Source organism: Colius striatus, chromosome 17 (genome assembly GCF_028858725.1).
Source record: "Colius striatus isolate bColStr4 chromosome 17, bColStr4.1.hap1, whole genome shotgun sequence".
Lineage (NCBI taxonomy): Eukaryota > Metazoa > Chordata > Aves > Coliiformes > Coliidae > Colius > Colius striatus.
In genome coordinates, this window is record NC_084775.1 from 13,461,792 (window position 1) to 13,489,038 (window position 27,247).

General features: G+C 39.9%; 1 protein-coding gene across 2 annotated transcripts in view; it reads left to right on the top strand.

Moving 5' to 3' along the window:
• The first annotated feature begins 390 nt into the window (after window positions 1–390).
• The window catches only part of SBNO1 (strawberry notch homolog 1), a 31,329-nt gene continuing 4,472 nt past the window's right edge, over window positions 391–27,247 (top strand). The window contains exons 1-28 of one of the 2 annotated variants that reach the window (XM_062009596.1): window positions 391–597; window positions 7,033–7,166; window positions 7,765–7,869; window positions 8,855–9,164; window positions 11,218–11,318; window positions 12,398–12,494; window positions 13,526–13,686; window positions 14,657–14,790; window positions 14,942–15,032; window positions 15,959–16,120; window positions 16,671–16,806; window positions 16,884–16,989; window positions 18,197–18,350; window positions 19,575–19,757; window positions 19,902–19,999; window positions 20,666–20,817; window positions 21,358–21,555; window positions 21,849–22,019; window positions 22,111–22,280; window positions 22,888–23,019; window positions 24,235–24,370; window positions 24,797–24,909; window positions 25,011–25,082; window positions 25,558–25,657; window positions 26,143–26,217; window positions 26,443–26,589; window positions 26,663–26,757; window positions 26,966–27,058. In XM_062009596.1, coding sequence (XP_061865580.1) covers window positions 7,035–7,166; window positions 7,765–7,869; window positions 8,855–9,164; window positions 11,218–11,318; window positions 12,398–12,494; window positions 13,526–13,686; window positions 14,657–14,790; window positions 14,942–15,032; window positions 15,959–16,120; window positions 16,671–16,806; window positions 16,884–16,989; window positions 18,197–18,350; window positions 19,575–19,757; window positions 19,902–19,999; window positions 20,666–20,817; window positions 21,358–21,555; window positions 21,849–22,019; window positions 22,111–22,280; window positions 22,888–23,019; window positions 24,235–24,370; window positions 24,797–24,909; window positions 25,011–25,082; window positions 25,558–25,657; window positions 26,143–26,217; window positions 26,443–26,589; window positions 26,663–26,757; window positions 26,966–27,058 — 3,624 coding nt within the window. In that variant the 5' untranslated portion in view covers window positions 391–597; window positions 7,033–7,034. Of the gene's footprint in view, window positions 598–1,238; window positions 1,612–7,032; window positions 7,167–7,764; window positions 7,870–8,854; window positions 9,165–11,217; window positions 11,319–12,397; window positions 12,495–13,525; window positions 13,687–14,656; window positions 14,791–14,941; window positions 15,033–15,958; window positions 16,121–16,670; window positions 16,807–16,883; window positions 16,990–18,196; window positions 18,351–19,574; window positions 19,758–19,901; window positions 20,000–20,665; window positions 20,818–21,357; window positions 21,556–21,848; window positions 22,020–22,110; window positions 22,281–22,887; window positions 23,020–24,234; window positions 24,371–24,796; window positions 24,910–25,010; window positions 25,083–25,557; window positions 25,658–26,142; window positions 26,218–26,442; window positions 26,590–26,662; window positions 26,758–26,965; window positions 27,059–27,247 lie in introns of those variants that run through there. The other variant, XM_062009597.1, reaches the window with a different exon arrangement.

Sequence of the window (27,247 nt, forward strand, 5' to 3'; positions counted from 1 at the left end):
TCACGTGACCGCTTGCAGCCGTCCGCCTCCGCCTTCCCCTCCCCCACACCCACCGGGAACCGGGCCCGAGTCACCAGTTCTCGGGCTCGGCCGCCGCTCTGTGGCCGGGCCTGCCTGCGCGGACGCCGGTTTTTGTTTTGGGAGGGAGTTTGCTGCCTTCCGCTCTTGCTGGGACAGGGAGAAACGAGGAGCGGCATGTCACATGACAGGGGAGCACGGGGCGAGCTCGGCACAGCGCTGCGGCGGCGGGAGCGGCGGGAGATGCACGCGAGGCGGCGGCGGCGGCTGCGGCCCACGTGACTTGGAGAGGCCAAGGCGGGGGGGGGGCTGTGTCACGTGGTCCGGAGCGCGCGCCAGCGGCGGGCGGCGGCCGGTGTCACGTGGCGAGGGCGCGGCGCGTGGGGCGGGGGGAGGTGCGGCCGAGGTCACGTGGTGCGGCGCGGCGGGCGGCCCCGGCCCCCCTCCCCTCCCCTCCCCCTCCCCTGTGAGAGGGGAGGGAGGGCAAAGATGGCGGCGGTGAGTTAGAAAGCGGCGGGCGGCAGGGCCAGCGACGGTGACTTCCAGGACCAGCCGCGGGAGGACCGAGAGCGAGAGAGAGTAAGTCCCGCTCTATCCTTTCGCCTGGCGGCGAGCCTGCTCGGCCGCCTCAGGGTGCTCCCTGCGCGGTGGGGCCGCCGCGGCGCCTCCGGGGATCTCCTCCCCTCAGTCCTCAACCGCCGCGTACCGGGGAGTGGGGTCCGCGGTGGCGGTGGGGTGTTGTCCGGGAGGGAGGTTGGTCGTGGCTCCAGAGAGCCACGCGTCTCCTTCGGCCCTTCAGCCTAGGGCGGGCCGCGCGGCCGCCCCCGCCGGGGGTCCCGGTGGGCCAGAGGCGGTGCGGCGTGTGGGGGAGGGCGCCGCTGCCTCGGTGGAGCCGTTGCTTTCCCGGGAGTCGGGCAAACTTTGTGCCTGAGGGTGTGTGGGAGCGGAGAGGCCGCCTGGGCGGGCGGCTAAGCCCCCAGGCTCCGGGAGAGCACACCGCGGGGCTGTTTCGATAGAGGTTGGTGGAGCTGGCGGCGCGGGGGTGGGGGGCGGTGGTGGGGCTGCTTCCGTCCCCATCCCCCCTCCGTCCTCCTTGGGCAAAATGGCATCGGGACGGCGGCGGCTGCCAGCCCGGTCCGCGGCGCTCGCCTTTGTGCGCTCTTTCCGCGGCTGGGTTAATTGTTAAGGTTTGAAATGGAGCCGCTCTGGTGAAACGAGGCGGGGGTGGGGGTTGATTTATGGTGCTTGACTGGCTCTAAAGGCTGCCTTCAGACACAACCTTCCGCTTTTCCCCGAGATCCTAATGCTATTAAAGGGATCTTTAAAGAGGTGAAGGGCTGAAAACAAAAAGTCGCGGATGGGACACAATTACGCAGCCAATTCTGGCCCAACCCGGAAGTTTATGTCGGGAACACGTGTTGGTGGGGAAGGTGGTGAGGCGGGGAGCCAGAGACCCTCCTGCAAGGCCGGCTCGCCCGGCAGGGCCGTCTGGGGGCCCCACATCTCCCTGTGGGGCTGAACGCCCCAGCGACAGACCCGACCTCAAAGTCCAGTGACTCTTTAACGAGCGTACCTCAAACAGACGTTGCTAGGGTGAGTAATTGTTTAACATAAAAATGCCCTTACAGTCTGAAAGGGAAGAAGCCTTGTGGGGTTTTCCTCTATTTTTTCGGTTGTGTCGTTATTTGATCACTTTCCATGTTCTGTTTGAGGGTATAAATTAGAGCTCTTGTACTTTCTTCCAGATAGTTATGGGATGGTTTGCTGCATTTGATTCCTATTAAGGATGAGGCTAATCCCTTAGTAGCTTTTAAAAAAGGTTGAAATAATGTATTATATAACTTCAGATTGGGCTATTTGTTTATGTTAATAGTTTTTTTTTACCTACTCTAGACCTAAGAATTAACTTGGGGATAGACTGGCCTTAGAGTACACAGGTTATGTCTGGACTAAAGCGATTTAAATATGTACATGAATGTTTTCAAAGCTTTTGTTTTCTTCCCTAAATTGAAAAAATACAGTTGATGAGGTAAAGCAAAGAATTTACAATGGCAGAAGTTGTGTAACATCATGATACTTGGGGTTTTTTTAAGTATATTTCTTACAGACATCATATATTATATTTGAATGGTATCTTAGGTTTTTAAAAAGAAAATGTGGGCAGTTTGGCTTGTTGTCCAGGTAGGTTCTTTGGTGTCAAAACTGGCTGATAGCTACTCTAAAAGCTGTTCAAGTAGGTAGCAGATCTCATAAATGCTTTCTTGTTCCTTGAGATGCACCTAGATACACCCAGGTCAAACTAAGGAAGGATTCTAGTGCTCAGATACTGTTCTTCTCTCTTCTGGGTTTTTTGCTTCTTAAAAATTTTCACTGCTGCCTAAATTATCACTTCTAACCATTCAGTCTGAAAGCTGATTTCATGCCAAATCATTGCATTGTTTAGTTACTTGACATTTTAAGAACTTCTGAATTTCAGTTTCTGACCATGTATCCTGAGTACTGTAAATTTCATAAAACAGTCATAACGAGATCTTTAAGGCACAGTTGAATCTCACAGTATCCTGAACTGTGTCATCCTTACAAGCTCTGACTTCACAGAGGTAACCCATGTTTCAAAAACTTGTGTCTTTGTTTTACAGAATTGGAGTTGTTTTCATAAAAAAATCAGAATGCACCTTTGTACATTCCAGTGCAACTCAACTGGTAGTCTGGAGGTTAAAGCATGTAAGGATGAGTGAGTTCAGTAATTATCGCTGTTCTCTTTGACTGGATGGTGACTTGCAAAGGACCAGAAGGGATTGGGTCACCTGGGTTTTTTTCACTTTTTTTTTTTTTTGTTACCCAATTGCTTTTTGGAGCCAAAGGCTTCAAGATGAGCAAGAAACTCATCTGGATATCCAGAGAATCCAGTTGTGTGGGATTGGGGGTTAGCAGCCCTTACACCTCTGTTGCAAGAGGTTGCAAATGGAGATGTAAGTTTGTTAGGTTGGCAGTAGCTCCTGGTTTAGCCAATTAGGGGGATTTGGAGCACATACCTGTCTTTTCTCTACAACTTTGGAATTTGTGTGATGCTTCCAGTGTAGTTCAAGTGACATATATTCCTCAGAAAGCCAGTGGGAAAACCCCTTGAAATAAGAGGAGAACAAGAGTAGCTTAACTGCATTAGTCTCCCAGGCCAAGCATTACAACCAAAGTTTGCAGATTGGGTACACCACAGAGGCCAAATGTCTGCAGGGTTTAGAAACAGCTGTGCCTAGTTGGTTATGATGTTTGATTTGGGCTAAGTTGTGATACTAGAGTTCATTAGGACATTTTAATAAGCAGTTTAGGTGTACAGTGTTGTGATGTGTAACTCAGACAAAAAAATCAAAATAACCGTTTAAGATTCTACCATTATTTTTGTGAGGGGGAATGGAGAGCAGGTTGCTCGACATGTGTTTCAGAATCTCTTTCGTTCTGTCTTTTTGCTGCTTTGTACCAAAGCTAAGATGGAGGGAGGGAGAGAGCCAGGTTGGCATGGATACGTGACATAATATTAAACACAGCATTCTGGTTTTGTATCTTAAAATCAGAAATTATTTACATAAGGTACAGTGGTAGCAAAACTGTCTTTTTATTAAAGTTTTCAGTTATATCTTCAGCAGAGGAGCACCTTACAAAAATGCTTGATGTGTTTTGAGAGTCCTTGTTGAAATGGCAGTGTTTTGTATTTTCTTCATACAAGGGAAATAATGAAGATGACACTACTCATGAGATTTCTATAATATTTTCTTTTAAGTTCTATCTAACAGGTTGATTCTTGCTCAGTGACATTGGACAGTCTGACTAAACATAGACAACCTTATCTGCAAGATTCTGCATACTCAGAACAGTTTATCCACTGGTGAAATGCTCAGGGAACAGCTTGTAATATTCACAACTTTTTTTATAAGTATTTTCTTTTGGAGATTTTTTTAAAGTGTGGCAAACAGGTCCTTATTTAGCATTGCCAAAGCTGAGCTGCAGAGCTTGATAAAGTTGCTTTCACTTATGTTAACTAGGGAGCCTCCTACCTTGTGAGATTATGGAGCTGTTTCAGCTTGATAACATTTTAGACTAGCATATGTTACAAAAAAGAAACTAAACTGTTACAATGCATCTTCTCTGGTATACTTTTTTCCCTCATGTAATTTCCTTACTAAATTAAATCAGGGTGAGGGGCAGCAGTGGTGCTTGGAAGTTTCACAGAGCCTAAAATTGGCGCTAAGTATTCAGTGACTTTTAATGTAAAATTTCTAGAAGTTCAGAATTCCTTTTGTTCCAGTTTCAAACAATGCAGCTTTGTTCCTAGTGTACAGAAACAAAATAAGTGAAAGTAGTCAAACTTTTGTTTTCCAAGCTGCCTGACAGATAAGTAAACAATTGCTGTTGTTTTAGCTTTTTGCTAGATTGTTAGCAACTGTTAATTTTTAAGAGTTAAAGTTGGGATTAGCAGGAGAGAGATGCAGCTGGGATACTTTAAGTGAAAACAGCTCAGCTAAGAACAAGATGCTTCCAAATGGAAGATACTCTGGAGTTGTAGAGTTGCTGTGCTAACTTCTGTCACCAGTCATCTAATGAAAACTTTGAAGTAAGCGATTAGTGTTACTGCTGTGACTGTGTTTTCCATCTTGGTGAGACTGTCTTAAGATACCCAAGCCATTGTGGTTTTGAACATTACAAATGTGGAGTTTAGTGTCATTGCAGATACAAGTTTGAAACAGCCTTGATAGCTTGTAGCACTGTTTTAGGATGGTTGGGTAAGATGTGTTTTTGTGTGGTGTTGGCATGGGGATTTCTCATAGCATTGGTTTTACTTTGACTCTCAATTTCATAGAAAGGCCTTCCTTCCTATGTTGTGAGAGTAGACTAGAAGTTACCATGAGTAATTTTTTTTGTTCTAGTTCCTTCTTTAAGTGAACAGCATCAAGTTTCTGATTTTCCATGCCTGCATTCAGTATAACCACTTATCTCTCAACCAAGTTTCAGTCACACCTTCTTTAAACATGGCATGATCAAAACTACATGCAGACTAAAGGACATCATTGATTTTTTTTTTTTTCCCTTTGTATTTTAGATGTTTTTGTTTCTTTGGCCACATTGAGCAAAGGTGTTACACTGTGTGGAAGAGTGCTTGTGCTTCTTTCCCAAATTGATACTGTAAAGTTAGGATGGTGAAGTGTTTCAGAGGTGCTGATTTGATGGGGACACCTGTGATAATTCACCTTGTGTGGACAATTCACCTGCAATGGCTGCCATGAAGTTCCTAACATCCAAAATACTGATAAGCTGAACCTTCATCTACAGACAGAATCTTTGTGCACTTACCTGTTTGTAATTAGTAAACAATGCTAGAAGCTTCTAAACTTATGTATGATGTTTGATGTTCATATTTTTGGCTGATGAAAATTAAGGATTTATCCTAACCAATTAATAAATGTGTAGTCTCTTTTTTTGAGACAGGAGGCTTGATCCTTCTGAAAGTTAAAGCTAGCAGTCTGTTCTTACTCATTTTTCTTGACCCATTCAGGGTTCTAGGAGATAGACTAGTGGGAGGTGACATCCTTTGAAGGAGCTGCCCTGTTAATTAAATCTGCTGGATGTCTTAATATTTCTGAATATCTTCTGAACCTGGTAACAACAAACGAGGCCACTCTGCCAATTTATCTGTTCACCTCAAATGCCTCTTAGAACCAGACTCTGAGGGATTTTTTTGACACAGCAGGTGGCTGTTGAATGGAAGTACATGTGGTCAGTAGCAGTCCCACCAATTACTGCTTGTTGCATTGGTGTTCTTTGGAGTAGTAGTGTTTGATGCTTAAAAGTGTGGCTTCTCCTTTTCCTGGTACCTTACATGCACTGCTTCAGTTGTGTCACCATCTTGGTATTAGTCCACTAAAAGAAAGTTTCTCCCTATTATTAGACAGACTAAAACTAGAAAGAATAAGAAATGAGGGCCCAATGCTTTATTTATTACAAGAATTACCTGTTCTGTCAAATGTGCTTAGAAATGTGTGTGATCAACAGCTGGCTGTGGCTTAGCTGTACATGCAGAGAAGGATAAGCATGTGCGTGCTCTTTTGGAGTCTGAATTAATGTATCTAAAATAGCAATAAATATTTTTGTCCTCTTACCTGCTTTAGAGTGGGTGTTCAGCTTTGTTAGTTTTTGGTATTTTGGTACCAGCTGAAGTTATATGGACTTAATTTTTATCTTAGTAGTAGGGCAAATAGACTTCCTTCTTAATGAAGCAAAATACATTATCTTCAGTCTTTGTCTTAAAACAGAGTATTTGGCTTTCTTAATAACTTTTAAAACTGTCTAGAGTAGCTTTTTGTAATTGAGTTTGCTTATCCTATGCATAAAGGAGTCTGTGACCTGAAGTTAGCGTCCTATTTAATATGTAGTTAACATACTGTGATAGTGGAGCATTTGTTCTTTTCACAGTGCAAAACAAAGTTTCTGCAATGAATGAATGACTACCTAATGTAATGGCAAGCAGGAATTAAAGCTTTCCTTGTAACAACAAGTTAGTGATAAAAAGCTTATAAGATAAACTAAATGAATTTTAATTGTGTTTCGCTCATGCAATGTGCTTTACTGACAAAGGTGTATCATTAGCATAGTAGCAGTCTCACCATTTCTGCCTCTTGGTCTTCCTTGTAATGCTTAAAAATCTAGTGTGATGACTAGAAAATACATCTTTTTTTCTTTCTAACTTATGAGTATAATAATATTTTGTGTGGTAAACGATTTCATCCTTCCTGCTTATAAATGTGGTGGAAAGGTTTTTAAAACAAAACAGAGGGGAAAAAAATCTGTGAATGAATGAGAAGAGACAGAGCAAACCTTGAAAGTGAAACTGTGTGTATACAAGAGACTACATTGTGTGTGCTCTTAAGTCCAGAAAAGAGGACTTCAAATATGAGTATGTACATGTGCACAAAATAAATACAGATGAAATGTAACTTATGTTTATGATTCTACTTTTTTTAGAGATGGTGGAGCCAGGACAAGATCTGTTGCTTGCTGCCTTGAGTGAGAGCGGAATCAGTCCAAATGATCTATTTGATATTGACTCTCCGGATGTGGTTCTTGCAAATCCAGCACCAACTCCAGCTGTTCAGCAGGTTAAAACAAGAATGTGGTCGTTTGCTAGAGAACATAAGAGCTTGTACTTCATGTATTGTGGAGGGGGGGTTATGGTGTCCCTAGCAAATGTTAAAGAATGTGGAGTTTCTTGCTTCATAGTGCTAAATCTGAAAATTACTTGCTAATTAATGTTTTGCTTTTATACCCAAAAAAAAGCAATCTGAAATACACTATTGAGGTCAGTATAAACATAAATATACAGGACATAAAATGGGGATGTGCTGTCATGTGTTCATGGAGAAATCTAATGTCACTGGAGTTTAGCTACTCACCTATGAAATATGCAAAAATTACCATCTGAAAAAGCATAACCATTTTGAACATAGATAGGGAACAGTAGTATGTTGAACAGTGCTATCACAAAGCTAATTACATTTTCACTGCAATTAAGTAGCAAAGTGTTGTATGTTTAACTTCTTTGAAAGGGAAATCAACCACTTTGTGATCTTTATTTTCAGTGAAACCTTTGTTTAGTGAGCACAGTTAAGGACCTTTCCCATTAAATGCCTCTTTTTTTTTTTTGTGAATCCCTCCTAATGGGATGTTTCCTGACGGTTTGCTTGTTTTCCTCTGCAGTCAGTGCCACTTAGTGCGTTAGAGCTAGGCTTGGAGACTGAGGCCACAGCTGCTGTGAAACAAGAACCAGAGACTGTGTCAACTCCAGCCTTATTAAATGTTCGGGTAAGAACTGACACCCCAGGATTTTGTGTGTGCACATGTGGTGGGTTAATCTTGACTGGCCACCAGGAGTCTGCTAAGCCTCTCTCACAACCCCTTCTCTAGTGGATGGGAGAAGAAAAAAATGGGGTGAAAGGCTTGTGGGTCAAGATAAGGACAGGGAGATCAACTATTACTGTCACAGGCAACCCCCATAGCCCATTACTCCCAAAACCTTGCCATGTTAGCTCAGTGTAGTGTATTAGAAAACATTGGACTGTACAATGCCAGTTGGTCATCATAAGAGTTCTGCTTGTGCTAAGACTGTGAAAGCTTAGCAGACTTGTGGGTTGATATGATTTCTGTGACAAGGAACACAAAACAGGAGAAAGTACTACACGGAAAAATGTTTGGAGGTATCCTGTATACCTTTTATTTTCCTTGTGTGCAAATTCTGGGTATAGGGAGACTGTGTAAACTCGTCTCCTGTGTCCAAACTGTGTGCCACCTTTTCTAGCTGCAGATAATACTGGTGGCTGCACCTGAAATGAGACCTGCAGGAAGACAGATGTAGTATTGTGTGTCTGAAAAAGACTGCACATATACTTTAAGTAATCCAAGCTATTTACTCTTGACAGTTGTGCAATTCATTAATATATTGGAAAGCCTGTTCAGCTCAGGGTTGCTGTACCTGTAATAGTCATGTTTTGTGCCTAGGTGATGAATCCCTCATCTTACTTTGTTTTAATTTCCTTTTCCTTACTGTAAAATCAACTTTTAAAATACCATTCAAGAATATATAGCAATATGTTGACAGGTAGACACTTCTTACTAAGACTGTTGCAGCACAAAATAATTACTCTACTATCTTCAGCATGCTATGTGAAGACATTTCTTATTACAAGAGTCTTAAAAACTGGTGTCTTCTGTGCTCTAGATGAAAGACTAATAAAGTCTACTCTCTTTTTCCCACTGTTTTCTGAAAATGTCTCTGATTCTTTGTTGCTAGCAACCACCATCCACCACAACCTTTGTGCTGAATCAAATAAATCAGCTTCCAACTTTGGGGACTACGTTAGTGATGACAAAAACAACACCTGTTACAACTACAAGGCAGACTATCACTGTAGCAAAAATAATTCAGACCAGCACAACTACTCGCCCCTCGGTTGCAGCACCAGCAGTACGCAATGCCTTGACCACTGCACCTTCAAAGGACCAGATTCAGCTGAAAGATCTGCTGAAGAATAATAGTCTTAATGAACTCATGAAATTGAAGCCACCTCCTAATATTGCCCAACCAGTAGCAACAGCAGCAAGTGAGTTTTCTTCTTTCTTCATAATTATGGTATTTTAGACAAATAGTAAAATAATGTGATGTGAAGATCTTTGCACATCTTGTATTTTCACTGATTAGTAGAATATCACAGTAAATTGAAATGGTCCAGAAAACTTGATAAATTCCATTCTAGCTTAATAGTGTTAGAATTGAGGGTTAAGTAATAAAAAATAACAGGCTTTTAAAAAAAATAAGCTCTTGATTTAGTGCAAAGAATGAGGAAAATGACATTTTAGATTGCAGCTGGCAAATGGGTAAAATTAATTCATGAACGTTACTGAAGTTGATTTAGCTTTTATTTGAGTCTACATCAGCTTTTGTTCCGTGGCCTTGCTGTGGAGCTGTGACAAATAAGGACTTTCTTTTTTGGCATCTTCCAAATTAGATTTGTAGCCCATGCTGGTACTCTGTGATAGGGTGTGTCTGTAAAGCATCTCATGGAAATGGAACATACAGGGATGGAGATTTTTCTGGGAAGTATCACACCTTTTAATTTAAATTTAAATTAAAATAAATTTAAAAATTCAAGTCCTGCAAACTTACTATTTGTTTCCATGTAACTTATCAAATGTAGTTACCACACTACAAATCTGCAGTTTGTGATTCCTTCCATAAGCTTTCCATGTGTGTTCTGTCCAGTGTGTAGACAGCTTTGCATAGTCAGATTAAAATAAGAGAAAAGCTGTGTGTATGTGCTATCTTACTATTTGATTCTCTGAAGTTACTCTGGTGAAGCATGAGGTGAAGATAAGACTATCTGAGTTTGAAAACCTCTCTATTGCTCCTTTTTCTAAAAGGTACACAGCTTTTTTTCTGGGTTACTTGGATTTTCATTGTCTCTTAGAGATGGGGTTGGAAGTAACCTATTTCTTCATAGGCAAGTAGAGTGCACAATAAATGAAGCTGTCTGTTAGAATTGAATCAAAGAATATGCCTCTGTTTTATTGCTTTCTGTTATGGAGTGATTGACCAAAATTGAAGTTGAGACATCAACTGAAGTTGGGATGGGATTGAAGAGGAGAGAGAGGGCTTATAAGGATGTACAATAGTTATAGTGGCACAGCTGCAGTAAGTAGTTGAATCTGTAGCTTCTATACTAAGTGAAAAGGAGGCATGAAACTTCTAGAACTGCATTTCTAATCTTATTTGTGTGCTTGTGTTTCTGTATCTTCCTTATTTAAAAGAATGACAAATGCTTGTAGAAAATTTAAGAGCAGAGAAGCTTTTGGAAGGAAACGTGGTCTTTTCATAGAATTCAGGCAGCAGGAGTTCTAGATGGGAAAACATTAAAAAGTTAAGTTATGCAACCTCTGAGGAAAACTTTATTTGTGCAATTGTCATAATTGTGTTTTAGGGGCAATTATGCTAAATTTATTACATGCATTGACTGTCAACATGATGGAAGCTTGACATCTGCTTTCAATGCTTTAAAAATCTATGCTTGTGTCAACTCTTGAAATTCCATACTGAGCCCTCTTGCCAGTTGTTTCCAAATGTGGCCAAGGGCAGGAAAGTTAATAAATTGTCCTCTTGAAGAATCCTGTTACAAACTTTGAACAGTTGAGTCCCAAGTGTTGACTTTCTGTTTTACAGAAACAATTGTAGTTGCTCCTATGTTGGTAAATGCTGCCAGATCAGGTAAGTTTGTTTGTGTTGAGACACTGGGTGTCCTGGTTTGTTGTTCAACTTTTAAAAGCTCTCAAGATGGATATTTCTAAATACTATATATATAGATCTGGTAAAGGTCCAAAATGTGGGGTTTTTTTTAAATGTTGAAAATAATACACAAGTGTCATATGATGCTCTTGCATCATACTGCAATAGCAATATGCATGTCAAGTTTCTTCAGTCAAAGTAACAGGATTTAACTACTTGCTCAGCCTTTCAATTTGGACCAAAACATTGATTTTGTTCCTGATGCATCAGTGTGCTATTGGACATCTTAAACTTCTGTTCCAGCTCATTAATAGAGAAAGGTTTGAGGTTTTAATGTTCAAGGGGAATTCCTCTGAAACACAGCTTCTCTTTTGTAGCTGATCTGAGCAATGGTGCAGTGAAGAAGGAGGCTTCTACAAAAGAGGTAGCAAGAATATGGATAAATGATATTAAAATGAGAAGTTTTTCCCCTACTATGGTAAGTAGTACAAATGGTTCATTTGCCAAATGAGTGTATGTTTTATTGGCCACAGCCACCTGTGACTAGTTTCAGTAGTTACTCATAATGCTTTTTCTGTGGTAGAATTATCAAGTGCATCTGTTTTGTTCAAAAGGTTAGTTTCTCCACTAGATGAATACTTGATTAGATGACTAAAACTTGACAACTGTTTACAGCAGATTACCTATCTAATAAATGACCATTTTAAGAAATTACTGTCCTTAACCTCATTGTGTGGACAAAGAAGGGAGTGCTGCAGTTAAAGCTGGTAAATGTATCACTTGCTCTGTGTTCTAAGACATTTTCTTTTAAAATATCCCCTATAACTAGCAAGGAGGAACTAGCAGACTCTAGCATTCTGAACTTCTGGGTGGCTTGATCTCAGATGTAAATTAAGTATAATTCAATTTTCTAGGTATAACAAAAGTATATCCTAATGCTGTAAAAGCTTGAGTTTCAGCATCTGCACTGATAGCTGGAATCAGGCTGAGGTTTGTGATGAACAGAGCTCTGTAGTGCCTGACATACAGAAGGCTTTTTCAGATTACTAATTTAATGTTTAATTTTGGAAGACTTTCTGTCATCTACCAAGCACAATATTCCTACACATTACATTGATCAGGATCACAGTAAAAAAATGGGTAACTGTCATTATGTAATGAATGGGAAACTGCAGAGGAGTTTGAGAGTATTTGAAACAGATTTTTTGGCTGTTAACGAGCTGTTGTGTTTTCAAAGGTCATTTTCTTTAAGTCATAATTTGAATGTACTATGCTCTAAGAACTGTTTGTTTTTTAATTCTGCTTGGTGTGAGTTTGGGGTGCTTGAATCTCCTTGCAAAGGGGAAGTTCCCTGACTTTGTGTCTTTGAAGGGTTGTTCAGAGCACAAGAGATCATTTTTGTCTGTAGTTTTTCTCTGCTGCTCAGTTGTTCTTCTGGTACATTTGTTAAAACATTCAAGTGCAAGTTTATGCTCATTTCATTTCTCCTGTTAATTTCCAGGACGTTGAGTATTGTCAGTGTACTGTTTGACTAATACAAGTATTTCTCTATTCTAGAAAGTGCCAGCAGTGAAAGAGGAGGAGGAACCTGAGGAAGAAGATGAAGAAGAAATGGGCCATGCAGAAACTTATGCTGAGTATATGCCAATAAAATGTACGACCTAATGTTTTCTTACATCAAAAGGCTGAAATCTTCTGAGAGTTAATTTGTTACTGACTCCTGTGTGGTTACTAAACAAAAGAACAGGTTACTGTATGAATCAAGTGAAGTGGCCTTGAATTTGTGTGGGTTTCCCTAGGAAATTTTTCTCTTGTATGGTGCTTAGTTTTGGAAGGTTTCAGAAATAAGATTGAGCCAAGAATAGGCTTTTGTTTTTTACCTGTGTTATGGTGCTTTTTGCCCCAGCAGAGGAGTTTTTTCAAAGGGATTAAGTGGTCACTGCTACACTTAAGAACCTACTTTGACTCTTCTGGTATGAAATTACCGTAAGCACATTCTTCCTGCATCGATCCTCATTGACTTCTAAGAGATGTGGGGTTTTTTGTTAAAAAGTGAATCTTTCACTACTGTTAATTACCATCTCTTATTGTTTTCTTTTTTTTTTCTCTCCTTTCTCTTTATTGTAATCAGTGACAAAAAGCTGCCATCTTGTTGCCTGGGTACATTGCTGACCTACTCTAAAAGGAAGGCAAAAAATTTTGCATGGGATTCGTCACTAAATAGTTATTTTTTTATTGCCACTGTGATCTGTCAGCAATTAAACTGTGTCTGTTCTAAATCTTTTCTTCTCTCATACTGCTTAAAACCAGCATATAAATAGGGAGAAGAATGTTGCTTTTGTGAGTCTGGCATGTTGGGGCCGCTTCTGGCCTGGGGAAGGCAAGGTTCAGACCAGTTTTTCTCAGTCATGTCAAGTACACAATACTTCAGTTTTCTGTGAATTGACTTTCATAAAAACTGAGGGAAGATGATGAGACAAGAAACACTTATGATTCGGTTACATACATTCAGGTTAACCTATGTGATGCAGATTAATGATCAAGCAGTTGTTCTTTAGTTGTTCCTGAGTTCAACCTTTGCAAAGGACATTGTCATTTCCTTTGGTAAATATAATAACCTGTGCTGCAGCAACACAACTCTGTGTTACATTTTCATCTTCTCCCTTTGTCTCACTTTTCAACTAGTAAAAATCGGTCTACGTCATCCTGACCCAGTAGTGGAAACGAGCTCATTATCCAGTGTAACTCCTCCTGATGTGTGGTACCAGACATCAATATCAGAAGAAACAATTGATAGTGGCTGGTTGTCAGCTTTGCAACTTGAAGCGATCACTTATGCAGCCCAGGTATGTTAGACACTAGTACAGTCTAAAAGCTAATATAGAATGTAAGAGGAAAAACTACTATCTGAAAAGTCTAGGTATGTCAGTTTTACAAGGTAAAAAAGGGGGCTTAAAGATTGAATGTGGCAGGTGAGCTTCAGCTTGGGTAAATATGAGGCCATGCAACTAGGAACACTTTGTTTAAACCACTTACATCATGCCAATCCCAAACTGTCTTAAAACTCAGGAAGAAAGTCTTAGTCATAGTTTTTATTTCTCTGAAATAACTTTGCCTGCTGCTACTGCAGCTGGTAAAGCCAACACTGTTTGGCATCATTGGGAAGGATATAGAGAACCAGACTTGAGTGTCGTTTTGCTGCTATGTTAAACTTCAGTGGGCCCACATCAGGTAATATATGTGCAGCTCTCTGCATGTCGGAGGGAAGGCAGTGAAGTTAGAGGACAACTAAAATGGTCCCTGGAGGGAAGAAGTTGGAACACTTTGGGCTGGAGAGGAGAAAAATGAAGGAGAATGAAATCTAGGTATCAGGCAGTGGAATCTCACAAAACAAGTACAAAGCAGAACTTGGTGAAACTGATAGGAAATTGGTTTATACTGGGTAAAAGAATACTTCCTTACACAGGAAGTGGATGTCTGGGTTTTGATGTCGCAGAAAGCTGTGGAGGTGCATATCAGTGGGTTAAAAAAAAGCAGCCAGTTTGGTGGTAGGCACTGAAAGATTTAAGAATGTACAGCAATTTCACCACAATGCTGGGTGCTGAGGGAAGAAAGGGATGAATGAATCATGTAAAGCAGTTAGGCTCATGTGCTCTCCTTAAATAAAACCCCCTCTTCCTGCTCTCAGGAGGCTGCTTGGCTGGGTGGATCACTGGGCCCATCCAATAAGATGTTTCTTGTATTTGCTCATTTCTGACAGTCCACAATGATGTGTTGTGGAGAATGGGTACAGATGTTTTGTTCTTTCTCCTGCAGCAACATGAAACATTCCTGCCCAATGGAGACAGAGCTGGATTCTTGATAGGTGATGGTGCTGGTGTAGGAAAAGGAAGGACCATAGCTGGAATAATCTATGAGAATTACCTGTTAGGCAGAAAGAGAGCAGTGTGGTAAGTGTCTCAGGATTTGTTAGAACAGACATTGTAGCATCTACCTAGTACTGAAATTCAGTGTCATGGGTGTTCTGACAAATGTTCTAGCAACTGTGTTTTGAACTTGTGCTGTAACTTACAGAATATCTGCTTTGTTTTACATCTTCAGGTTTAGCGTGTCAAATGATCTGAAATATGATGCTGAAAGAGACTTGAGAGATATTGGAGCAAAAAACATATTGGTTCATTCACTAAACAAGGTGTGGAAACTTTTTACTATGTACAGTTGAGGCAAACCCTTAGGTACGCTTGTGTGACAAGTTGTGCATGTTGACTGTTTTAAGAGCAAGAATGTACTAATTTCAATAATTATGCTGTCTAGGTCTTGTTTGACAGGGTTTAGTCTTAGGAAGAACCACATAGTGCTTGAATTTAATCACATGAATTGGCCCCTTGTAGGACTAAGGCTTAGCATGTGATTTTTTTTTTTAAAACTACTCTTCAAACCCCTACTGACACTATTAGTAGAGTGTTTTCTAGAGGTTGAAAATGTTCTTTAAATCTTTTAGTCTTTGTAGCATTTGGAAATATTCCTCTCCATCTCCCAACACACATTTTATGTCATACATTTTGCATGTAATATTTGAATAATGGACCTCCTCAGTAATTCATTAAAGCAGCAGTAGCCTGTGCAGTTATTTTTGGAGTCTATGCCTCTGCTCAGGATTAGCCAAACTGTGAAGTGTGATTACTGATTGAATTCATTGATAAGTTTATTTTAGTGTTTTTGCTTGGTGAAATCTCAATTTCTAAAATACAGTAAAGCTTCAGAAACTGTCACTTGTGGTAGCACCTGTAAATACACAACCTGGTAGCTCTAAGGGATGCATTGAAACTAAAATCTTAATTGTATTTAAGGAGATCATATAGTCAAACAACGTGGCTGTTAGTCTTTTGAGGCCTCAAATCTAGTCTTACAGAAATACATATTTCAGTAAGGCCCTGGGTCACTGTAGCCACGTTACCATGTGCCAGCTGTGCCCTAACCATGGTGTAGGGATACAGGTGGTTCAGGTGTACACACCTTAAGGTGAAGACCATCAGCATCCCTTAATCATGTGGTCAGTGGGTTTGAGGAGGGGTGGCTTTTGAATTATTTCTGTAATTCCTTTTCTTTTTATTGCAGTTCAAGTATGGGAAAATTTCTTCCAAACATAATGGGAGTGTGAAGAAAGGTGTCATCTTTGCTACCTACTCTTCCCTTATTGGTGAAAGTCAGTCTGGTGGTAAATACAAAACCAGATTAAAGCAGCTTCTTCACTGGTGTGGTGAAGACTTTGATGGAGTTGTATCCTTTGTCTGGAATTCAGTTGTTTGTAATCAAATTGTTGCTGAAGCTTACATATTTCAAGACAATCTTGTCTTTTTGTTTGGTGGTGTATTTTAGATACTGTTCTTTATTCATGACAGTAATTGATTGTGTACATGTTCTGACACCAGACTGGAACTTTTACAATCTTCATGCCACATCTGTTCCAGTCACACTGTTGCTGCACCACTCTGGTACAGGAGTGAAGCTTCTGATTTTTCTGTAATGAGCACATAAAATGTATGTTCCTTAATGAACACATGATGCTTTAAGAACCTTAAGTTTACACTGAAACTTTCTTCAGTGAAGTCTTAATTTTTAAGTATCAACAGCATTTTAAGGACCTCAAGTGTTGGTAATTATGCTCTCAAATACTTACTGACTAAACATCTTCCCTCAAATTTTTACTAATGTCTTTTTGAATTTGCAATTTATTCTTACTAGCTATTGCAATCAGCAGACTTTCTTGTCTTTGTCTCTGTTCTAAAAATAAGTGGGACAAAGTTTTTTTTCCTTAATTGTAGTTCAGATTGTATTTGATGAGTGTCATAAAGCTAAGAATCTGTGTCCTGTTGGTTCATCCAAACCAACCAAAACAGGTCTGGCTGTATTGGAACTTCAAAATAAACTTCCAAAAGCCAGGGTTGTTTATGCCAGTGCCACAGGTATGTACTACTTGGCTTGCATTAAATGTCTCTGTGTGTTTTTGCTGGCACTGCTACAGAGTGTGTTCTTCTCCTAGGTGCATCTGAGCCAAGAAATATGGCATATATGAACCGTCTTGGGATATGGGGTGAAGGAACTCCTTTTAGGGAATTCAGTGACTTTATTCAGGCTGTTGAAAGAAGGTAATTATTTTGGAGAGCTGTAGCAAGAATGCATATGGTTGTGGTTGACTGTGTTTTCAAGTTCCTTTGTCTTTGCTCACTCATAGTCCTCTGCAAACTTGTCCTGTCACACCAAGAACTTTCTGACTCAAACTACATTTCTGCTGGATTTAGAAGCTAATTTTATGTAGTGAAAAATGGGATGTTTCCCTTGTTCATAAAGAAATTGGGAGCTTTACAATCTTGCTAGGAAAATACCCCTCTTAAAATATGGGTATTATGGAAGTATATTGCTGTTCATGAAAACACCTTGTGCAGAGTATGCTCAGTATAATTAATGTCTCACTATATGCAGAAACTCCCTAATGTTTATGCATTCAGCTTAGGCAGTTTTACAGGAAGAAGTCTTGTTCTTATGCTTGCCCAGTTCAGAAAAATGATGTGTGCTGCTGCAAGGTACTTCATATTTCAGAACTTATTAAAAAGCTGAATGTGAGAGGTCAGTAGAAAATGCAACTACTGCATTTTTTGGTAGGTGAGCATCTTAATTCATTATGTTTTGCCTACTTAAAAAGAACTTTGAACACTTCAGAGTGCTACAGTAGAGCTTAGTATGCATCTTCTTACATACCACCTGCATGATGCATGATTTTGAGACTCTGCAAGTGTAGTCTATGTATCAAATGAACAATAATGGAATTACAGGCGTAAGCTTGTGGTTAGGTTAGCTTGCTCTCCCAGGGCACTACTAAAGGTGCATTACTGTTGAAGAGAGCTTAAGTCACCTGTTAGTTTAGTTCTTTTCATACCAGCATAAATCTGATCGGTTTAGTGTAGTTGGTACTCAGTATTTTCAATCTTCTGTGGAGTTTATGACATTGGAATGCAAGATTTTATTGTATATTTGAACCAACTTCGTTACCTACTTGCAGTTTGTAAGGTGCTGTCTCCTAATGCATGCTGGATCACTGAGGAAAAAGTAACTACTTGAGTGTCTGTACCTCTTGGAATACACTTCATATTCACACAGCAGGAGTATAGTTCTATGTGATGGCTGAATTTCAAGAACCCTTGATTGGATGTGTTTAACATAACAGTGCTAATGATTCTGAAAACGTATTCCTTCACTTTTGTAAGAATGTTATTTTCTTCTGAAGCACTTAAGAGGCTTTTTTAACAACCACTTGGTCTTGAAAATTCTAATATTGACTTAACTTGTTTCTTTTAGAGGTGTTGGTGCCATGGAAATAGTTGCTATGGATATGAAGCTGAGAGGAATGTACATAGCAAGACAGTTGAGCTTTTCGGGTGTAACTTTCAAAATTGATGAAGTTCTGCTTTCCCAGGAATATGTTAAAATGTACAACAAATCTGTAAAACTGGTAAGAATCACCTTTTAAAACTTGCTTTCTGTGTTGAGTTCCAGCAGGTTGAAGCTATGTGACTTCAATTTGAATGGTCTTGAAGTAGCCTGTTGAGAGACAAGAATGGCATCATCTTTTCTCATCCTAGTGTAAAGATTTCTCCTTTAAAACTTGCCAAAAGCTCTTAATTTTTTTCCTATGTCATTAAAATGTGCAGTTTTGGGAGTGTCTTCCATTATTCTCTCAAATCCACTGCTTTCTAGCAGTACTGCTTGGTCATTGTTGCCCAGGATTAAGCTGTTCAACAGTTGGTCACATTCTTGTGCTCCAGTCCTCCCCCTTTAGGCAACTGAGCTGAGAACAAGCTGCAAGACATTCAGCAGCCTGCATGTACTCCTTCATTGAAGTGGTCAGGTGGAGTGGTGCTTGTAGTTAAATGATACAGGGTGACAGTTTTAATCACATAGTAGATGAAATCTAAAGCATTGAAGCTGTGGTTTCCTTTAATGTTTTAATTTATTCACCCATTGGTTATCTTTTTTCCTGCTCTTCTTAATTGCTTTTCCTATATGCTAAACTGAGTGTCTGTTTCTGGATTGAACGTTCTGCCTGTGTTGCCACTGGTGTATTAGATAAAAATAATTGCTGTTTGGACATGAATTCAAATGAACAGAGTCTTTACCTGCTGAAGAGGTCCTTAAGCATGACTGTATTCATGTAGTGTAGCTACAACAGTTGAAAATATCCTTGTCAAGTGTATAGTAACTACTTTAAAACAAGATTTAAAGAGTAAAGAACTGTTCAACAGAAACATTTAACCTGTCTCCAAAGCTTACTTTACCTAATCTGGAAACAACTGGTACAACAAAACACTGTAGAAGGGAAAGCAGTGGAGTTTTTGTCTTCCAGTGATCTTGCTTTGTACTTCATTGTGGGCCCTGCTCTTTGCTTTATTAATCTGAATCTATTAATGGAGAAACTAGGTAATTAGCAGGTACTGTGTGCGTTTGCATTGGTACTAATGTAAATGTATCTGCTTTTCACTGTGAGAGTAGCTATCTTCTGAATTTACTGAGTCATAGCTGTTTTCTTTTTTGTGCACTTTGATGTATGATGAGTTTCCTAGACTTGCAGATTCATAGCAGTGTAACTTTAGACTTCTGTCTTTATTTGGATATTAAACAATGTGCCTGGATACCCTTCAAGTGTGGTATGTAATGCAATTAACATTTTCTTCTTCAGTGGGTCAGTGCTAGAGAGAGGTTTCAACAAGCAGCTGATCTTATCGATGCAGAACAACGAATGAAAAAGTCCATGTGGGGCCAGTTTTGGTCAGCTCATCAGAGGTTTTTCAAGTACCTTTGCATAGCATCTAAAGTGAAGAGAGTGGTGCAGCTCGCTCGGGAAGAAATCAAGAATGGGAAAGTAAGTTAAACTTGTTAAATGAAAGACTGACAGATTTTTTTTTTACACAAATATTTTCTGAGGTAGCAGTAGGCAAAAAATTCAGGCAAAAATTAATTTACCAGTCATCTTGGTGATAATGCCTCGTATTCCTTTGTCCTCTAGTGTGTTGTTATTGGCCTGCAGTCAACAGGAGAAGCAAGAACATTAGAAGCTTTGGAGGAAGGTGGTGGTGAACTGAACGACTTTGTTTCCACAGCAAAGTAAGATTGAAGATTTAGAACTTTTGTTTGCAAAACTACCCTCAATCCAGCTTAGTGTGTGTAGTAAATTGTCCTTGCACATGTCAGCTTATGTATTCAGTGCACAGGAAGTTGAGTGTCCTTTAGTACACGTGTTCTTTACTTAAGCTGCCTCTACATAAGATGTGACAGTATTGCACTGGTTAGTTCCTAGTTCCACTGGCCCTCTGAAATCATCTTTTCAGGGGTGAACAGGTTGTACTGTTCTGCCTCAAGTGGGAGAGGGCTTGTCAGCTGTTACTCTGTTTATACCCCAGCAAGTTACAATCATCAGTTCCCTCTTACCAAATAAGCCAGACCCAATCCTGAGCCTGCCTTGCTGAAGATCTTCACAAACTAAGTTAATCTCTTATTTTAAACTCAGAGCTGTGTGAAAATGGCAGTAGCAATACCACTTGATACCAAACCCAAATTTAAGAAGTAATAAGAGTGCTGTAAATTAAATGTCTTCTAAAGAAGGTGACAAATACAGTACTATGGGTGGTAATTACCCAGAGTGTGTGTGTAATTGCTTTCATGAGGAGTAACTCTTCAGAGAAATCAAGCAAGCTGTTAGTGGCACAGGTTTGTGCTTTAAATAAATGCAAATTTAACTGAAGAATCCTTTTTTTTTTTTTTCTTAAACAGAGGAGTATTCCAGTCTCTTATTGAAAAGCACTTTCCAGCTCCTGACAGGAAGAAGCTGTTTAGCTTGTTGGGAATTGACTTGACTGCTCAAAGTAATAACAATTCACCCAGAGACAGCCCTTGCAAGGAGAACAAAATAAAGAAGCGGAAGGGTAATGCTGAAGTTCTTACACTCATGTCAGAGGGAAAATGGTACTTCAGAGGTGCATAAGAGTGAACTTTAGAAGAAGTATGGGAATGTAGACATCAGTACAGTCATTGATGAAGGAACATGTATTACCAGCCTCTAAGGCTTTTGTTTAGAAGTTTCCATTAATTGGGTTTAAAACTGCTGCTGAAGCAACTGTACATTCAGGTTCCATCTTTGCTCAAAATTGGATTGATCTGGTATGGAACTGTATCCCAAAATGACTTTCATGTGTCACACTGCTTCCTGATGCAGTCAAGCAAATATTGCTTTCTTGAGGCTCAGAAAAGGGAAGCCCAATACCTCCCCCTTCCCAAGCTGATGGAATAATAAGCAATCATAATCTTGAGAGAGGTGTCTTACATAAAAGATCAGTTTCTTTTTAAATGGTGCTGTTTTTAGGATTAGTATTCTAGTTTGCATGCAGTGGTGGTAAAACAAACCTCACAAGTAGCCTACAAGGTCTAAATTAACTTCTTTTTTTCTTCTGGGATGATGGAAATAGGTGAAGAAATAAGCAGAGAAGCCAAAAAAGCTCGCAAAACAGGTGGCCTTGCGGGTAGCAGCTCTGATGAGAGTGAAAGTGAGTCTGATGCTTCAGACAACGAAGAAAGTGACAATGAGAGCTCCAGATTTTTGAGTTCTGGAGATGATGATGACTTCAACCCATTCAGAGATGAATCCAGTGAAGATGATGAAGATGGTAAGACGGTCTTAAGTGTTATACCAAGCAAGTAGCTGTGCTTGCAGGTAGTAAGCATGAAGTCATTCCTAAGCATTTCTATAAGCCAAAAGTAAGTGTTTGATATGCATGTAGTTTAATGAGACTGGAATTACTACTAGAATGTAGATTTGCATCTTTGAGTGGATTTTACACACTGGCATTTAGACTGCTGTAAGTCACTTCTTGTGATGAGAATGTAGTTTTTCAAAAGAAAGGATGACTGCTTAGTAGATGTTTGAAACCTTCTGAAAATGACTTTGTTTAACTTTTAGATCCCTGGTTAATTAGAAAAGAGCATAAAAAAAATAAAGACAAGAAAAAGAAGAAAAGTATAGACCCAGATTCTATTCAAAGTGCCTTACTAGCTTCTGGTCTCGGATCCAAACGACCTAGCTGTTTTACTTCCACTGTTGGTACCACCACTTCTAGTACCACCACGTCAGGTAAGAATAAGTTTCTTGGACATTGATTCACTTTCTTAGCAGTTATGTTGCTGAAATTCTAAATGTTAAAAGAGTCTCTCTTAAATTTCAGCAAACAGTAACACAAACAGCAGCTTTGTAACGAGTCAGGATGCTGTTGAAAGAGCCCAACAAATGAAAAAAGAACTGCTTGATAAACTGGAAAAGCTGGCTGAAGATCTTCCACCTAATACACTGGATGAGCTTATAGATGAACTAGGTGGTCCTGAAAATGTTGCAGAGGTAGGCTGGCATTCACATTAAAGAAAATTGGTGTGTTTTTTCTACTGCAGCCATACATTATCTGGCTGCAGTAAATCACTTGTCATTCTTCAAGGTTGCATGTGACCTAACTATCTGTTAGGATAACTTGTTCAGCAGTTTTAGACTGTAATCTGACAGGGATAAGAGTATAGGTTATTTCTGCTGAATGCCTCTGAATCAAAGAAACTCAAAGATTGAACTGGAATACAGAGAGAGGCTCTGAATGGGTAATTGGGTTATTTCTGAGAGTTAAAATCTGTGACAATTTCAGCTATTAGTGTATCTTGTTTTCTTAGTACTCTTGGTAAATCCCTTATGGAGAGTACTTAGTATACTACTGCATCTTGCTACCTATAGATACCCTTTTGTTATTCTTTCAATTCCCCCAGTTACTACAGTGTTCCACATAGATTACAGCAGCAACCAAAACTAATCCAGGTCTCCTAATGTAGTTTTGCTCATGGAGTAAATTACTGAATCTATTTTAACCTTAGTATATGAATAAGTAGCATTATTGCTTGAAGTATTTGATCCTGCAGTAATTGTAGTGTTACCATAATGAGCTTGTTCCCTTCCTTTTCTGAAGATGACGGGCCGCAAAGGGAGGGTTGTGAGCAATGATGATGGCAGCATATCTTACGAGTCAAGATCTGAACTTGATGTGCCTGTTGAAATTCTGAACATCACGGAAAAGCAGAGGTTCATGGATGGAGATAAGGTAGTTCTTAAAGACATGCAATTTGGGAAAACTCACCAGGTGCTCTAGTAACACAGTCATTAAGTTGTTCAAGTGGTGGCTCTACTGTTAACCCCACAGTGACAATTTAGCTACCTTAAGTCCTAGTTTAAAGCATTTTCTGTTCACTGCTGTGTGTTTTGTTTTTCAAACCAGTATATTCAGTAGTCTGAATACATGGCTGCAGCGTGCTTTAATGATCAGGCTGTAGTTTGGTGGCCACAGGGGCCTGTGTCTGAGGTGTACACCCCTGTCCCAAACCAAAAGCTGGTACCTTGAAGCTGTTCTTGTAAGATAGCCTATATTTAAAAGGCAGGTAAACCCTCCACATCTCTGATTCCTTTATCTGAATTACTGCATACCTTTGCTCCCAAGATGAAATTGTGAAGTTGAGGAATGGGCAAAAGTACTGACTGACTGTGGTATAGGAAAACTTTCAGTGAGGGACTGAGGGGAAAAGGTGGAGGTTTTGTACCTTAACAAGGCTTGAAGTGGTGCTGTGAAGAGTGGTAGCTTTTATCTTTTACATTGCATCTTGAAAGAAAATACTGACTACAGTCATGAAGGTAAAAAAATAGAGGGAAAAACCCCAACCTTGCTGTGGTTCATTTGGGACATGCTACCACAAGAGGGCAAATCAAACAAATGTAGCTGGTGGTGGAACTTCCGTGGCCTGTTGTTACACTTGAGGGTGAATACTCATGTTCCAGTAAGTGACTTTGCACAGTCCAAACATTTACATTCTTTCAAGGCAAATGTGTTCAGATACTCAAATGGCCGTGTCCTTTTCCTTATAAAGTATTAGCAGCATTTTTTTTGTCACCTCTATGTTGCTTGTTACCAGAGCAAGTCTCCCTGTGTCCCTCCCCTTGTCTGAAGTGCAGGCCAGCATCAGACAAACCTACCCTTTGGAATGGCCAGGCCACAGCATCCTCCTTTTCTTTGTTTGCTCAGAAAGGTGTTGCTGAAAAGTCAAGTGCAAACCACTCCTCTCACTCAAAAAATTGGTTAGCATTTCTAACTGATAACGAGGAGCATACTGCTGCCCTCCCCCCTGCTCGTGATAGGAAGACCAAACAACAGTGAAACCATTCCAGACCCATGTTTAGGAGTAATTGTAAAATTAGATATTTGTTTTTAAAACTGAAGCTTGATCTTGGATTTCTTGCCAACTAACATCTCCTTTCTCAATAAAAGAACATTGCCATCATCTCTGAGGCTGCCAGCTCTGGTATATCACTGCAAGCAGACCGTCGAGCCAAGAATCAGAGACGAAGGGTTCACATGACTCTGGAGTTGCCATGGAGTGCAGATAGAGCAATACAGCAGTTTGGTAAATAACTTTTTTATCATTCCCTCAGCAAACTCTGTAATATTAACTGTATTTACTGCTGATTCATGGGAAAAAAAGGTTGACAAAACAACCTCTGATCAAAGGAGACCCTTTGATCTCCTTCACTCATGAATAGAATCATCTTTCAAGACTATTAGCTGCAACTGTAGATAAGAGTTTTGAGAGAAACCTAGCAAACAAACTTATAGGACAGCTTTAGGGGTGCTTCTAAAGATCAAGTGCCTCTGTGAAAGTTGCCACAACTCTAGAGCCTGTGTGTGCTACCTTCTACTGGCTGTATTAGAGCAGAAACTAATTTTCAGCAGGATTAAGTTGTAGCTGCTTTTTACTCTTCACAATTCATAGTTCATGGGAAGTGTTCAATGAAATGGAATTTAACATGTATGCTTCTACTTAATTATCCAGGAAGAACTCATAGATCCAACCAAGTGACTGCTCCAGAGTACGTGTTCCTCATCTCTGAATTGGCAGGAGAGCAAAGATTTGCATCTATAGTTGCAAAAAGACTTGAGAGCTTGGTAAGGTCGTTTTGAGAAGTCTGATCCTTTGTTTGACGAAATACAACTTGAATTTCTTTCTTCTTAAGCTTTGATTTACTCACCAAGGTGTGTCTTAACAGGGAGCCCTGACCCATGGTGACAGACGGGCTACAGAAACTCGAGACCTCAGCAGATTCAATTTTGACAACAAGGTGACGGTTCTATTTCTGTTTGAAAGCTGGTGCTGTAGTGCTCATTCCACAAATGACCCGTTGAGGAAGGTTTTCTTCTGTCTCCTATGAAGTGTTTTAGTTGCATTATTTAGTGGTAAGAGGCCTCTTTCTGACATAGCCAGTAAACAACCTTAAATGTTTTCAAAGCCATGTGGAACACAAATATGTGTGTAACTTACTTTCCTGCTTTTGCTAACAGTCCAGGTGTTAAGGAAATGGTATGTGTCCTATCAGTCACAACTGAAAGGTTAACTTGGCAATTCTAGTTAGAAATTAAGACCAGGCTGTCTATATAGTGTAGTTTATAATTGAAAAATGGATAACTAGCTCCCTTTGGAACATTTACCTCTGCTTTAATATGGTGAGTTAGAAACACTTGTTTAACTGTGTGTGCCTGGGGCTGAGGCACAGACACTGCATCACATTTAGAGCCCCTTTTTTTTTTCCAATGCAGTATGGCAGAAATGCTTTGGAGATTGTTATGAAATCCATTGTGAACTTAGACTCTCCAATGGTGTCACCTCCTCCTGATTTTCCTGGAGACTTCTTCAAAGGTGAGTATAATTCCCTTGATGCAATTGATTGTTCTCCAGTAAGCAGAAAAAGCAAATAACTTAAGAGCTGGAAAATATTGTTACTATTTAAACTGATCAGCTGTCCCACATAGACTCTCTCTGGTTGTTATTCCTATGCACATTGCTTGAAGTTCATGTAGGAAACAAGACCTGTAAAGTCTCCTAATATAAGGCATGTTCTGCATCTGTTCTTGAACTTAATTTTCCCATCATCTGTTGCAATATTTTGTTCTCCTGTGGGCTCATGGATACTGCAATTAGGAGGTTTCACTGCTTGTGCTTCCTGGAAGGACAGAAGGTATCTTGTAAGCTGTTTGCTTGCTGATGTATTGCAAGTGTATTTGAGAGGTGTCAGAAGTTTTGGAACTGGATCTTGAAACAAGAATGCTAAACAAGCTGTTGCTTCATTGGTTTATTTTTAGATGGCCAAGCAGCTATGCTGTAACTTCCTTCTTTTTTCCTAGATGTTCGTCAGGGCTTGATTGGCGTAGGCTTGATAAATGTAGAAGACAGATCTGGAATACTAACACTTGATAAAGGTATTTATGTGTTCAGTGTATGTTGCTAGGAACAGCATGTATCATGATAGTGGATTTATAGCAACAAAAAAAGCTGTAACTACCTTAAAAATGACTTGAGAAATACAGAATGTTTTCCTCACTGTTGAAAGGATGGGTTTTAGTAGTTCTTTGAATACAGGTTGAAGTTGTCATCCAACTTAATCTTTGTTGGCCTAATACATGCATTTCTCTCTTTTTTTTAAGATTATAACAATATTGGGAAGTTTCTGAACAGAATTCTTGGTATGGAAGTACATCAGCAGAATGCTTTATTCCAGTACTTCTCTGACACGTTAAATGCAGTCATTCAAAATGCAAAGAAGAATGGCAGATATGACATGGGCATCTTGGGTGAGTAAATCAGCTTCTTAGTACTCTTAAGTAAGAACAGAGAAACAGAATAACTCTCTCTTTTCCTTTTAAGATTTGGGCTCTGGAGACGAGAAAGTAAGGAAGGCAGATGTTAAGAAGTTCTTAACTCCTGGATATTCTACCTCTGGACATGTAGAACTGTACACAGTAAGCCAATTCTGTATTTTCTTTGAATGAACTAATACAATTTGCCACTAAGCTTTTCAAACGTGGCCATCAGATCAGCGCATGCTGAGTGAGGGGAGGTTCCAGGCCTTGCACAGGGTGATATTTGGTCTATGGTTCTTTCATTCTCTATCTGTAACTGTTATAAAGCCTGTTCCCATTCAAATACCCCACATGACTTGTCTTCTAGATCAGTGTAGAGAGAGGAATGTCTTGGGATGAAGCAACAAAGATCTGGGCAGAACAGACGGGTCCAGATGATGGCTTTTATTTATCGCTACAGGTAAGATTTTTGTCTCTTGGATTATGTTCAGAAAAGTTTAGGGAGAGGAGCTAACCAAGTGCTCTGTGTCCTCTGAAAAATGTACTGTTCAAATTCATTACTGTTCAGTTTCACCACTGTAATGTTCTGATAGGCATGTGAGCTCAAGTTAATAGCTCTTAAACCTGCACCAAGAAACAAATGCTTCCA